This window comes from Schistocerca serialis, chromosome 11, assembly GCF_023864345.2.
Source record: "Schistocerca serialis cubense isolate TAMUIC-IGC-003099 chromosome 11, iqSchSeri2.2, whole genome shotgun sequence".
NCBI classification, from domain to species: Eukaryota; Metazoa; Arthropoda; class Insecta; order Orthoptera; family Acrididae; genus Schistocerca; species Schistocerca serialis.
The window spans coordinates 190,778,522-190,793,971 of NC_064648.1; the positions used below are offsets into that span (position 1 = coordinate 190,778,522).

Sequence of the window (15,450 nt, forward strand, 5' to 3'; positions counted from 1 at the left end):
ATGCGTACTCCCAGATAATTTATGGAATTAACTGCTATATTGTAGCTAAATGATATGGGATCTTTCTTTCTATGTATACGCAGCACATTACACTTATCTAGATTGAGATTCAATTGCCATTCCCTGCACCATGCGTCAATTCGCGTGGTGCAAATACTGTTGCATCATGCTTGTGGTTGTTAAGGATGCCTTCTAAATACCTAATATTATTACGCCATGTGGAATGTTTCCTCTACATCTCCTGCAAAGTCCCCTGTAACCCTACCGCTCATATTTATCCAAAGGAAACCCCTAAGATAATTATGTATCGTGTCCCGACAACATTTCATAAATTTTTTAGCACGAAACTGTTTACCATTATTCAACACAATACTCTCAGGCATACCTAAATCAACAAAATTGTTGTTACCCAGCTTTTCTGTAGGTTTTGTGGCATTAGCTCTTCTGTCTGGAAATAGCTTAATGTATTTACTGAATCCCCTGACGTAGACCAAAACAAACTCCTCTAGAACTACGTGTAGGTCGAAAATGATCTAATGCTAATAATTCCACTGTGTTAAAGGGATTGCATATTCCTTTGCACAATGATACTTACTAGTCTCTAACTCAAAACGCATATTTTCAAAAGTTACTGTGTCACTGAAGTTTGCAATACATTTCTTAGTCCCTTAATGCTCTTACTGTAAATACACATAGTCTATTAAAAGCGCAGTTTTTTGGAGGGGAAGCATAGTAGCCGTTCTGGCAAATCCATGTTCGTTCTCCTGAACCAAATTCCTTGATGGATGTAATATTGTGTTATCATGAGATAATTAGGGTCTCGCAAATGACATTTTTTAATCTCCGATGAACACCCTATTCCGTTCTCTTTCAGAGTACTGACATATTTTCTTCAAAGCATTTTCCACCTTGATTTAATTTATAGCTAAAGTGAGTACCGAATCGTTTTCAGTTAATGTAATTTCAGACGCCTTATATAGCTCAACATTTCTAGGCAACCTGTTGGACGCCAAAGTACACTTCCTTCATATGTTTTTAATTTCATGATCGAACTGTTGCAGGAACATAGCTCACCTTGCATGTTTCAACTTACAAGTTTACAAAAATGTTAATGCTTTAAGACCATTGCATATTATTACTTGGTGATTCAACACAGAATGCTCAAATTTCTGCATTCCAAATACGATGGCCACTGCGTCTAGATCTGATACTCCGTTATTATGCTCCACTGATTGTCCTGATTAAGTCTTAAAAACAATCATCTTATGCACTTCAATATCCCCTTCTTTTTTATTTTAAACACCTACACTCTTATACCATATGCATCAGAGCTCACTAAAATAAAAGAAGTCTTCTCAAAATCTGAGTGATTCAGCAGCGGGTTATTTAAGAAACAATTTATGAGCTTTCGAAATGTGGGCTGATATCCTTCAGTCTGAACCCAGGGGCTATCCTCTTTTAACAACTGATGTGTGTAAGGAGCGTAGAATGACTCCTTCCACAAAACGCCGATCAGACACAAACAGGCCAAACATGGCTTTACGTTGTTGCTTTTTCTTTGACGTTTCAAACAGCTCAGTCACTGCGAACCTGGATGGTTTCGTTAAAATACGTTCTCTGCTAAACACATGGAGCAAGAAATTCAATTGATTCTTAGTGCATGCCATACTTTCTTAATTCAGTTTTGTGCCACCTTTTCCTACTTCATCTCATACATTGTCATGAAAACTAAAATACTCTTCCCAAGTAGGACATGCAACTTCATGTTGTCTACGTAAAATGTCACTTTCCCTAATGGTTCCTGCCCCTGTAACAGCGCAATATCTCTTAAAATGGCAAAGACCGATATATTAAAGACAGACGGAAATACTCCATACCCACGAGAAAATCCATTATATATACGGAACACGTATTTTCTTCAGTCTTTTGTCAATGGAAAATTCGAGTAACCACAAATTATATCGAACCATTCATGTGAAACAAGTAGCTCCTCTGAATTATTGCAATAACTTTGTATATTTTGTGCGCTGACCCTCATTAAATTTTGTGTAAAGTATGAGCATCTAGTACCAGCCTTACAATTCTATAACAATTCAGTGCTACCGCCAGTGGATTTTTAAAAATATGTATTGCGTGTTACAATATCCCCCAATCTAACGTTCGTTGAATCGTTTCTTAATAGGTTCTTGGCAACTGGTCATCATTGGATATGGTTTCTTGAAAAATATTTCCAAAGTCTTACATTTAAAATGCATTAGTAATATGTTTCCATACATTTGAAAACGCAATGTTATGCTTGAGTAACACTTGCCTAAGCTTTTCTCTCTGTTTACATGAAACTAGATGTACGGATTGAGTTTTTATGTTCAGTACACAAGGGCTCCTAATATTTTTAATTCTATTATAGGGTGGCTCAACTTATTATGAACTACACTGAAGCGCCAAAGAAACTGGTATAGGCACACGTATTCAAAAATGGTTCAAATGGCTCTGAGCACTATGGGACTTAACTGCTGAGGTCATCAGTCCCCTAGAACTTAGAACTACTTAAACCTAACAAACCTAAGGACATCACACACATCCATGCCCGAGGCAGGATTCGAACCTGCGACCGTACCGGTCGCTCGGCTCCAGACTGTAGCGCCCAGAACCGCACGGCTACTCCGGCCGGCTAGCGCCTAGAACCGCTCGGCCACCCCGGCCAGCACACGTATTCAAATGCAGAGATATGTACACAAGCATATGTAAACAGCAGGTCTGTACTTGTAACTATGAAGTACATTGTGTTTTGTAACGGGTTATTTTCACTTTCTTAAGCTGGTTTTAATAATGAAACTAATACAATATTTAAAAATGTGGTCTCCGCCTCTTTTTGTTATACTCAAGCGACTGAGACGAAATCTTGGATGGACGAATCTTTTATTTGCTTTGAAAAATTTTGAAGTTCGAAATGGTTTCCATGTTTGTTTAGGACGTAATACACTTCAATCATGCACATACCCTCGATAGTGCATATGTTAATATCATATATGTTTTTGTACTAGGTAATAACAAAACAAGTTTTAATCTGGGCTTAAATTCGAAAGCTGTAGAAGTTTAAAAAGCTACTGAATAAGAGTGACGGAAAAAATTGCAACACAAAAACCTATTTAATGTAGAATAATTAAAATTCGGGAATATACATGTCTAGGTACCATATTTAGATGATTAGCGCTGGTAGATAACAGCTTAATGTAAGCATGGCGAAAGCCATTCCAAATGTGAAATGCTGGTACATTAATAAACGTGTAACTGCCGGAATTTAGAATGCAGGCATGCAAACGAGCATCCATTGTGTTATAGAGGTGCCTGATTTCAGTTTGTCGGATGGAGTTTCGTGCCTGTTGCACGTGCTCACTGAATGCAGGGATGGTTAAAGCTTGGTAAGGATGACGCTGGAATCGTCGTCTGATGATGTCTCATACGTGCTCGATCGGAAATCTGATGGTCGAACAGCCCAAGGCAACATGTCGACACTATGTAGAGCATGTTGGGGCCACTACAGCGAGCGTTATCCTGTTGGAAAACACTCCTTAGGACGCTGTTCGTGAATGGCAGCTCAATAGGTCGAGTCATCAGACTGACGTACAAATTTGCGTCAGAGGCATGTGATAACCACGAGGGTGTTCCTGCTACTATAGGAAATCGCACCTCCTACCATAACTCCAGATGTAGGCTGAATGCGTCTAGCACACAGACAAGCTGGCTGCAGGCCTCTGGGCTCCTCCTAACTGACACATGGCCGTCACTGGCACCGCGGCAGAACCAACTCTCATCAGAAAACACGACAGATCTCCACCCTGCCCCCAGCGAGCTCTCTCTTGACAGCACTGAAGTCGCAAATGGCGGTGGTTTGGGGTGAGGAGAATGCACAGTACAGGGAGTTTTGCTCGGAGCTGTCCTTGAAGTAACCAATTTGTAACAGTTCATTATGTTACTGTTGTTCCAACTGCTGCTCACTTTCCTTCAGCCATCTGCTGAACACGATGGTTTTCCCTCCCCATACAGCCACGTGGTCGTCTGGAGCCCAGCCTTCTCGAGACCGTGCATTCTCGTGCCCACCGTGGCCAGCAGTCATGTACAGTGGCTACCTACCTACCTGTCAAGTCTTTCTGCAATATCACAACGGAACATCCAGGTTCCCATAGCCCTGTTACAAACGCTGTGAAGTGTTGATAATAGCGTGTCTGTCGCCTTAAAGATATTCTTGACTAACGTCAATCTACCACATCCAGTCTCAAAGGCAACTGACCATCACAACCGTTACAGTGTGTATTTAAATAAATGTAATTTGTATCGTCATACGCGACTGGCGCGAAATTGGAATAGGCGTCATCATTAAGATATAGAAACACTCCTACTTTCGTTTATGTCACACAATTCTTTCTTGGCATTGCGTTTTCTTTCCCCGTCAGTTTATGTGGTCTGAGACCTTACCAATCCTCCAAAAAATGATTTTAGCTTCCAATTTTTTTACTTTCTTCAAGGAGATCTCCCATTTAGAGTCTTTTATGATGTAAGCCTACCTATTTGGTCCCCCTCCCCCCCCCCCCCCCCCCCTGGAATTTAGTGCTGGTGACGCCAGTGTTTAAAATGCTAAAAGTAAGCTGACATAGAGATGACATTTCCATCAACATATGATACAGGCACAGATATACTACTCGTGTACCGCTTCGGTCCGAAAAAGGTGTCCATACTGTAGTGTGACTGTAGTCTGACAGTGTATACATATTTAGTAAATTCTACCTTCATACCCTCTTTATCCTTGTGAATGCAGAAAGTGAATGTTGTGCTCGCATAGAAATCTGATTCACTGACCTCTTCACCACTTTGTCGTCCGTCTTCTTGTCCAGAATTCCAGGCCGAGATACCGGTCTTCCTGGAGCACCTCTCAGACTACTGGCGGGACTCGGCGCAGCTGCTCTCACTGGGTGTCAAACATTTCTCTCAGCTGCTCGTCCCCCTCGCTTTCGAGCAAATGGTAAGTGGAGATTCTTTTCGTGTTTTATGTTATATGTACGCGGGATGAGAAAGTGATACACACAGCCACGAGTACGTGGTCAGTCCTCTTAGTCTGTTTACTGGCTTACGTGGCTCACAGTGTCGCTGTTTCCGCCGCTCTGACTGCAATGTTAACTCACTGCAAGAGATCGGACCCCCTCTACCTTGTGCGGTTATCAGGCAAAGCAAGCACAGTCGGAACGGTTAAGGATAGCCAAGAAAATCATCCGTACCTTTCTTGTTCGTAGTTTCTCGTAACTTCCTAAACCAGCTGGAAAACTTCCTGTCAGATCTTACAGTACAAGCCTAAGCCTGGTGGCCACATATTTCTTAGGCAATGGTCCAGATGTTAATAAACCGTCCTTTATCTCACTATCTGAGAATCTGCTTATTTGGAGTCAATTACTCTGTAGGTAATACGCGGGAGAGAGGGGTCAGGGATTACGGTCTGCTATAAAGATCACCTTGCGTAATAGAATTTGACAGCCTATGTTGATTTTTTAAAGGCTTCATCGTTCGGAAATAACTTGGAGAATGTCTATCCACACATGAAGAATTTAATGGGCGCAAACTTAAGCTTATGCACCGTGGACATCATGACCAACCACTACCTACCTCACACTCCAGTATTCCTGCTCCTTCTGCGAAATTACACTGAGGTGACAAGGCACGGGGTAACGATGTGCTCACTTACTGACGGTGGTAATGTCGCGTGCACAATGTGTGGAAGGGCAGTGCACTGGCGCAGCTGCCAACTGTACTCAGGTGATTCATGTCTGACGTGGTTATGATCGTACCACGGTAATTAACACGCTTTGTGCGCGGAATAGTAGTTGGAGCTAGATGCGCGGGCAATTCCATTTCGGGAATCGTCAGAGAATTCAGTATCCTGCTGCCTACAGTATAAAGACTGTGCCGAGAATAGCAAATTTCAGGGATTTCCTCTCACCACGGACAATGCAGTGGCTGACACCCTTCACTTGATGATCGAGAGCAGCGGCGTTTGACTACAGCTGTCACTGCTAACAGACAACCAGCACTGCGTGAAATAACGGCAGAAAGCAGTGCGGGGCGTATGACGAACGTATCCATTAGATCCATTTATAATCTGTTTAGGGAAAGTTTATCTATAACTACCCATACACATCCATAGCTAGTATGTGTTAACGTCGAATGTAGGTGGTGGTCACATTAATTCGACTCCATTGTGTACAAATAAATGCAACTCTCTGAACTGACTTTGTAGCTTGAGAATCGTGTGTTTGATAAGACATCAATACAACCCACTTTGCATTAATGTTATAATATGTTGTACAAAACTGTATATTTAGTCATAAGCTGGCATTAACTTAAGCATTATGCAATAGTCGCACCTACACGTGTAACTTAAAGTTGGCTGCTAATTGTGAATATTGTAAGTAATTTGAACCTCCTTCTGTGTGTCTCAGGGTATCCACTCAAATGATCTGCAACGCCATGAATGGATTAACAGCATGAAACATCTGAGAGACATGCTGCACACGAGATTAAGCGGCTGGGTTCATGATGTGCAATCCGTCAGCGAGCAGATGGCGTACTACAAAGTGGAAGAACACAAGAACAGGCCTGGGACTTATATACTTAGGTAAAAGCGAGTATACTTTGTAACTTTTGTCGAACTAATTACGATTCATGAATTTTTATTCCATTCCTTCCCCTCGTACGTATTTTTTACAGTTACGTAAACAGCTGCGATAATTTAATTCAGGACTGAGCAGAAAATGTGACTAGTGGACAACAGTCAAATACCGTTGCTGCCAGATACTACATAAGTTTACATAATTTATGGAAACAGTGAGAACCTCTGAAAATTTGTGGTACTTGACACATAAACCTAGTATAGAGGTCAAACAGGGCTAAAACAATTTGTCTAATCGAGGAAAGTCATGCTAATAACGTGTATTTCCACGTCTAGCCTAGATGATGGCACCAGTTAGGGAAGGAAGAGCGTACAAAAGTTATATTAATCTAAGGGCTAACCAGCGATAACGATTAAACAAAAGATGAAGAGGTGTCGATAGGAGGGTGTGGGGTGGTAATTGGTCATAGTTTTCATGTCTTACACTGTGACGTGCGGTTTTAAATCCGCTCATAGCACAGTGCATAAATACTGGAAGATAGAAGTGAGAGGTACAACGTGTATGCCTCTCCACCACTGGGCATGTGGGGTCAGGGAGTGGCCAGCTTGGGATTGTCGAGGATGGTGAGTGTGTCTTGGAGGTGGAGGGCGACAAGTTTTACTATACTTACGACGACCCCATTGAGTGCGGGGTGGCAAAAGGCCAATGATGTTTGTGGCATTCGACTGCTCACATATTGTCTATCGTGCAACCACAATATTGACTGCCAATGGCAACAGGGGTGGAACTGGAGGTCTCCAGCTGCGAGCACAACATTAGGCTATGGAACATAACTGATCTGCTCAGTCAACGAGTAACTCGCAATAGTGTTACAATGCTAGTGGTGCTGATATGAATCAGAGCAATGGCAACAATAAAGAAACAAACATTGCAATATATCTACAACAACACTTCACGAAGTTGATGATTCGTCAGAAAGAAACACAGGGATTTTTGCAGAGTGAGAAAGAAGTGGCAGATGAAATATTAAGTCTTCTGCAAGATGATTCAGTGGGATGTGTGGCATCGTATATGTTTGACTGTACAGATGGTATAAATAACGAGTGCAATGATGATAATATGTGCTTAAGAAGTGAAACTGATACTGAAACGAGTCCCAGCTATGTAGTTCATCACACTTGTAGGGCAGGGAGCCAGAAATCTCGGCTCCATTGAAACGTAGTAAAGGCCAATCGTTGTCCAAGGAGCTGGTATTAAACATAATAACATACATGGAAGATCATCCGCAGGATAGGAATAACGCATCTGTGAATAGATTTCGAATAATTCCACAGCAGTATGACCGTGTTCTGCATAAGAAAAAGGACAAATATTCAGGGTAGAACAAGAAGGACTTTTTACAAAAAGTGATCTCCGCGCGTTTCAAGGTTTCTTGATAAAATTTATGGGATGTCCATGATAGTTACCTACTACGTTATGCACATCAAATTGTGTGTGACGTAGATTACAGTGATTTCAAGGGAAGTAGTAGACGGTAGCATAACTTGAAACAGTGCTATAGAATTGGAAGACATAAGATAACGACATTTCAAACGAAGTGTCCACGTGATATGCACTGCAAAATACGGAATCGACCCGAAAATTTGTAGATGATTATTCTATCCTTCAGTAAGGAATTTGTTTGAAGAAGAAATGCATTTAAAAGGAATCCAGGAAATTAGAGGTACTAAGAGAGTTGTGTCAAAGTCGAGTAAAATCAATGCCTCAATACATTAGTATACAATTATACCGATTGTTTAACTTGATGGTAAATCGGCTATAAAGTTATTTATTGTGCTGCGACAAGCTGAAGGTGCTCTGCTCCCTACGACTCTTTCTCGTGTGTGTGATCTTGCAAGGGCAGTAGGATATATTTATGTCACAGAAAGCAAGAATGGAATAGCGGCGTAAGAAAACAACAGCTATGGTAAGAGCAGTGGTTTGGGCCAATCGCTGGTCCATTTAACTTGCTTTTGCTTGATTCCTCGTCTCCAGATAAAAATCATGCTCCTTTAGAGCAAACTATTCCTCCCAAAAAATGTGTGACATTGCATTTCACACCACCTGGAACCACTGTGTAAATTCGACCTCTGGATGTCTGCTTTTTGCACGTCTATAAACCATATTATAGCACTTTCTGGAGCTATGTCTTCAAGGATATCAGTTTCACAACAAGCTCTTCGGCGTGCTGTTCTGCATTAGGCTGGATGAATCACATTCCATCTGTTTTCACCACCCTATTACACCAATATGATTCTGTATGCTTTCTTTAAGAGTGAATATGCAGTTGGACGTCCTTTTCGGTTTGTAACCCCAAAGAAGTTCGCCTTGGATCTTGATGTTTGGCACCTCTTTGACGACTATGACGCACTATTTTTCATTTGGTGTTCATAGTGCAATTTCATGGTTTGCTTTTAACATGTCTTGAACATCGACAATGTCTGTCTGTGAAGCATAATACATACGTGCCATAGAAGTATGACCTGTGCACCTCCTGGACACTTATTTTCTGTCACCCTCCTGATGCACATGGTGAGTCATTTGCAGCTAATGTTCTTCCTGTCAGAATTGTTAACACAACGCTTTGAAATTAGCTTTACTAAAGACTGAAGTTGTGATCTTGGACTCAAGAGGGTCCTTGTTAGACTGTCAGTCAGGGGTTGATTATTGAGAAAGAGAGGGTAATGTTGAGTGGATCATGGCTGGTAAGTCAATAGAAAGCTTGCCAGTACTTGAGTTTATAGTTGGTATACTCAGAGCTTGTCTGTCGTCAGTTCAGGCGTCTTTTTGTATGAAGTATATTGCTGTGGCATCTCTCTAATTCCTAGTGGCGAGTTAGTGTGTTCAAGACATTGGTGAGGAAGAAGGAACAGTAGTACCCATGAGATTCTTTGAATATTTCAAGAGGTCAAGGAGTAGGGAGAATTTAAATGGGACTGATAGCTGGGATGAGTGTGTGTGTATGTGTGTGTGTGTGTGTGTGTGTGTGTGTGTGTGTGTGTGATAGTGACTTTCGTTGAAATTTGCTGCAGGAAGGAATTTGTATCGGATATACCTTCAGGATATGGAGAGTGACAAGGTATTTTCTGATTTGAGTCTGTACAAGCTTCCAGTAAACGTCCTAGATTTTATGGTACTATTCTAGAATTATTTTACGTGGGTTATTGTGGGGTGGATATGAGATGGAGTGAGAATAAGGGTTGACTTTTGCATGAACTCGTGATCACTTTCAATCAGATGAAGGATATGTGCAGTTATGCGTCTGAGGAGGTAGACAGACGAATCATTTCAGTGATAGGGGAGTTGAGACATGAAAGGAAGTAGATCATTTGCCCTCAGCTACGTTCAACATGGTAACTGCTGTGGATATACAGGTCCACAACGATAATGTAGGTGTCGAAGGGTTAATCAAAGTGAGCAAGGAAATAGTGTACGACAACTCAGAAAGATATGGGTGGTGACTGTTAGGTAGGGTAGATCACATAACTAAAGACGAGGTACTGAACAGAAGTGGGGAGAAGAGGAGACTGTGGCACGACTAGAAGAAGGGATCGATTGGCAGGACATGTTCTGAGGCACAAAGGGATCACCAATTTAGTACTGGAAGGAAGCGTGATGGATAAAAATCATAGAGGGAGACTAAGGGATGAATTCAGCAAGCAGATTCAGAGCGGTGTAGGTTGCAGTCGTTACTCGGGCATGAAGAGGCTTGCAAAGGATAGAATAACATGGAGAGATGCGTCAAACCAGACTGAAGACCACAGCAACACCAACATGGGGAATGAGTCCTCCTACCCAATATCCTCTTACTAACTTGGGAGGTGGCGAGGCTTACCTGAACACCTACAAAATGAATTCGTTTTAAACAAGTGCCAGTTGTTTATATTACTGGATATTCTCTCACTTCCTTCCCCTTCACATATCTTATTAATCTGTAGTCCACTGCAAGGTGTTAACACTGTTTAGTGTTCTGTTACTTTCGACTCCTTTATACACTTTAATGACCGGAACTGCCTGCTCAGCTGGTTTCCTCCCAAGTCCTACTTTTTTGACTTATTAACGCAAATATCTACTATCCTTATAGTGTTATTCACTTACCTGTTCTTTGCCTTTTACCTTCTAATCCTTATTCTTTCACGTTTATTTCTGTATACTCATCAAACTTTAGTGTCAATTACGTCACCATAGGGGAGTAGTGATTTTTTAGGTGCTGCGTCGTTGATACTACAGGATATATTTTGCGTGTTTCTGAGTACATCTTATCCACCCATGTGACTTTTTATTTTCACATATATGCACCTGTCAAAGACTATCGTGTCACTTGATCTATTTTATGTTCATGATTTCTATGACTTCCATTTGTTTAGCATTTTTGTTATTAGGTATAGTTAAAAGAATTTAGGTTTATGCTTTAAAGATTGACACGATATTTGAAGAATGCATTGCCATACAAAAAACCTAAATGGAGAGATTACCAAACATGACCTTGAGCCCTTATGCTCCTTATCCGCATGTTCTGTATAGCTGCACAGCGCAGAGATTTTGTTTAATGCTGAGACTCAATCTATTACTCCATAATTGAGTGTCACACTTACTTCTACTTCAGTCCCATTAGATCCACGATTAAAGAGTACTCTTGATAGGAGAGTTGGCAGTAGTGCAGAATTGTGATATAAACTAGATAGCACCACCGTAGCTATGGGCCCTATAATGGCGAATTTCATAGCTGCAGAACAGTTGTGCGTCCCCTGAGGTTGCTTAGTATAGACTACAGGGATCGGTTTAAATTTTGTACTCATCACTAGTTTCTAATAAATACTTTTTCTCGTCAAATGTATCCATTTTCTCTTCATCAAGTATCAGATCGCTGTAGCTTCGACTTTACTTTTGTTTCTCGTTTGTCATTTCTTTATAATCTGATTTATACTTCTCCCTTCTCTCATAAATATCATTTTCTGAATTGCAAATGTTTAGCGACTTATCTTTCAGTGGATTCATTCTTGGCTTGTTGAAATATACCTCTTTTGCAACACAGTCACATGAGACAATACTAGTGTCCTCCCTGTCTTTAGCAGACTCCTTTATTCAATCCCCATACACGTATTTACGATGTCTATGTTCTCTTCACATGGGTGATTGGTTTCGTTTCCATATGCGTTAAACCATACTATTTTCTTGGGCCGTTTCTGTTTTACTCTCCTTGGTACCTTCAAGAATTTTACTTTGTGCAATCCCTTTGTCGTTAATGTACATGATCGGACTTCATACGAACCTGATACGTTACCCATCACCCTCCTGTCTCCATTTGTATTTCCATGTGGTGTGACGTGTGTAATTTTTGACTGAGTCAGATAAATTTAATTTCCGGTAATTGTACGTTATTCCATAAGTGCACAATGCTTCGCTTTTCAGGGTGCCTTAGATAGCTACCTAACGATGGCTGGCGAAAATAGCTATCAAATCCATATCTCTATTTCACCGCAATCTTAGATCAAAAGACAGTTCACCTGCAACCTCATTACATTTGATTTTAAATAGATCTCTTATACTAGAAAGAGATTTGCATACACTTTATCCAGTGAATCACTGCTGCTTATGTTAAATGTGACAATTCTCGTTTTTCATTTGTTTTTTAATTAACTGAACGTCATTAACTTCTAAAGCCACCAGTTTTTGGTCATTTCCTATGAAATGCTGATGCAGTGTCTACAAGACAAACTGAAATTTCTAAGTGAACTTCATTCGGTAACAACACCACATTAGATTTAAACAAGCTATTGTAGGCTTGTATGCCTCAAACACACTCTAATCTTACATAATATTTCGGGCATGTTGCACTGTCCTACTGGATTTGTCCAAGTCTGTCAGAATGCACAATGGACATGAATGGACACAGGTGAACAGACAAGCTACTTATGTATGTGTCACCTGTCAGAGTCGTATCTAGACTCATCAGGGATCCCACATCACTCCAACTGCACATGCCCCACACCATTACAGAGCCCCCACCAGCTTGAACAGCCCTTGCTGTCATACAGGGTCCATGGATTCATTAGGTTGTCTCAGTAGTTCCTTTCACGTTACATACATTTTTTTTAAAATCGAAATTTTCTGCCTACGTTCAATAGAGTATTCCCTCTTTAACCTACATTCACTTTAATCGACATTTACTAGCAAGAAGAACAACGAGTACTCCAGCAGCGACTCCCACGCCGCCTTGGTGCGTGCTAACAGCTACTGCCATGCACCACCGCCACTCCTTCAGTAATGGTTATTCTTCCCATCTTACTGGCCCTGCTAATTCATACCGATAAAACGTATGTCTCAACAGGTGCCCTAATGGGCGCATAAAACCCCTATTCTAAAATTGTTTTGAATGTAAAGGAAAATAAACAGACCTTTGGTGAAGTCACTGGGCATCTCATGATTGACATAACGATCAGCTACTTCGCTCCTCTCCTAAATGGATACTGTTACTGCCGCCTTACCCCAAAATATTCCATGCATTATGTGTATAATTTGAAGGGTGTGTTGATAAGGGTAAATGTTTGCATTGGAATTTGTACTCTGAAGAGACTAAAGTCATGGGATACCTAGTAATATCGTATCAGGTCTCCATTTGCCTGAAGTAGTGCAGCAGCTACATGCGGCATTGATTCATTGGAAATCCCCTGCAGAAATATTGAATCATGCTGCCTCTGTAACCATCCATAATAGCAAAAGTGTTTCCAGTGCACGATTTTGTGCAAAAACTGACCTCACAATTATGTTAAATTAGTGTTCCATGGCACTCATGTCCTTGATTGTCCAGAATGTCCTTTGAACCAGTTGCAAATAATTATTACCTCATGACATGAGTAGTGGGACAATGGGGGTGTGGGGCCATTTTGTTACTGCAGGTTGCTTCCATCAGGGGCAGGTATGCACTCAGAGGCAATCCTATTGTTCTCCTTTGATTGACGCATACTTAACCCAATGTCCCATTGAGCGGTTTTCCAAGTCACTGCAGATAACTTATTGTCCCCCCCCCCTCCCACTCCAACTCCCCTGCCCCTTTCACTGCTACAGGTACACTTTGAAGTCTGAATTACTGGAATATAAACTGTCACTACTATTTCACATGATGACACAAGTACAATTAGAGCTATGATGTCACAGACACACTGATTGACCTCCCATCGCAAATCCAAGATGGCTGCCGTGATGGCGCAAGTATCGTTACCCAAAATGGTCGTTGTGGGAAATTCAAAAAGTGCCATACCCCCTCACAGATGGCAAATTCAAATTTTGTCAGTTTTTCGAGAGGGTAATGCTCACCTAGATTTAGAATGAGTTTTTGTGAGTGCCATACCCACCTAGACTTTGAAGGAATTAGTTAAAGCCTCCACCACGATCTACAACTGACCACCACATCCTTGGTGGTCTAATGTGTTCTAACGTGCACTAACATGTACTAACGTGCACAGTGCATAGCGTCATCTGAGATGGCGGCTGTGACATCAGTTGATGATGCAAGTGCCACACCCCACTGGCGGGATGTTGAAATTTCGGTGGGAAGATAGGTCAACTGGGCTACCTCCCCTAACATAACCCCCCTCCCCTCACTCCAGGCCAGCCGCGGTGGCCGTGCGATTCTGGTGCTGCAGTCCGGAACTGCGGGACTGCTACGGTCGCAGGTTCGAATCCTGCCTCGGGCATGGATGTGTGTGCTGTCCTTAGGTTAGTTAGGTTTAAGTAGTTCTTAGTCTAGAGGACTGATGACCTTAGATGTTAAATCGATCTGTCACTAACTCTGTAAACAGCACTCCTGTCGGGCAAATATGTACACTGGGAATGCAGTATCACTAACTTAGTTATGACGCTGAAGTCTATATTTTACACCCAATATGCGGCAGGAGGATGGAGTACATCACATAAATCAAAGTTCATTTACTGGGATGTGTCACGTCTCATCACACATGAGATGGAAGTCCTCTGATGACAGACAGGTTTACTGTTAACGATCGGAAATGTTATGCTGCTGCTTGAATGTGAAGGTACCATGGCTTATGTTCTGACATACGTTTGTGGGACGTAATCAAACTACTATTCATGTATAAAGAAAAAAGATTGTGTATGTCTAGTCATAACAGAATGATGGATTGAACATGGTGAATTGTGATTTCAATGCATCGGGAAGTATATCCGAACATAGGTGGTGATAGATTCATTTCCTAAGCAGCTGCACAATATAGCAATTCAAGTGTTCATCTGGACCTGCTATAGTGTACAAACAGGACAGTCAATACAGCTGTTACAATACGTCCCCTCATCGGCACCCCGTAAGCGTACCCTAGTATTTTCCTTGTTGTCTGTCAGAAGTGATGTTGATTCAGTACGCCAACCCGTGTCTGTGACGCCTTTCTTAGCATTACATCCGCGGATGGGGTATTCATTACCACACAGTGCCAGGCGCCTGTCCTTCCTAACACTTGTTTGAAGAATCTCGGCAGGGTGCAGCACCTTCCAGAAGTGATGATTCGACGACTTTGTCGGGTAATTTCCTAGGACTGAGGAGAATCGAGACATATAGCCAGTGTGAGTGTGGGCCTTTTTTTGGATGCTGTGCAGATACAAACGATAACTGCACTGTTTGTGCAAAATGTGTATATACTGCATTGTAAAGTTACTGTGGTTTATGGTGTGGCATGACTAGAGAAGATAACTGTGTGTCCTATCGTGAGGAACGTAAATATTAGGGACATCGATAACC

At 41.5% G+C, this 15,450-nt stretch overlaps 1 protein-coding gene across 1 annotated transcript in view; it reads left to right on the forward strand.

Moving 5' to 3' along the window:
* Nucleotides 1-15,450, forward strand: part of LOC126426638 (uncharacterized) — a 115,185-nt gene that overhangs the window by 48,021 nt on the left and 51,714 nt on the right. Inside the window, exons 4-5 of the mRNA XM_050088525.1 lie at nt 4,893-5,020; nt 6,489-6,664. Of these exons, the coding sequence (XP_049944482.1) occupies nt 4,893-5,020; nt 6,489-6,664 (304 nt within the window). The remainder of the gene's footprint in view (nt 1-4,892; nt 5,021-6,488; nt 6,665-15,450) is intronic.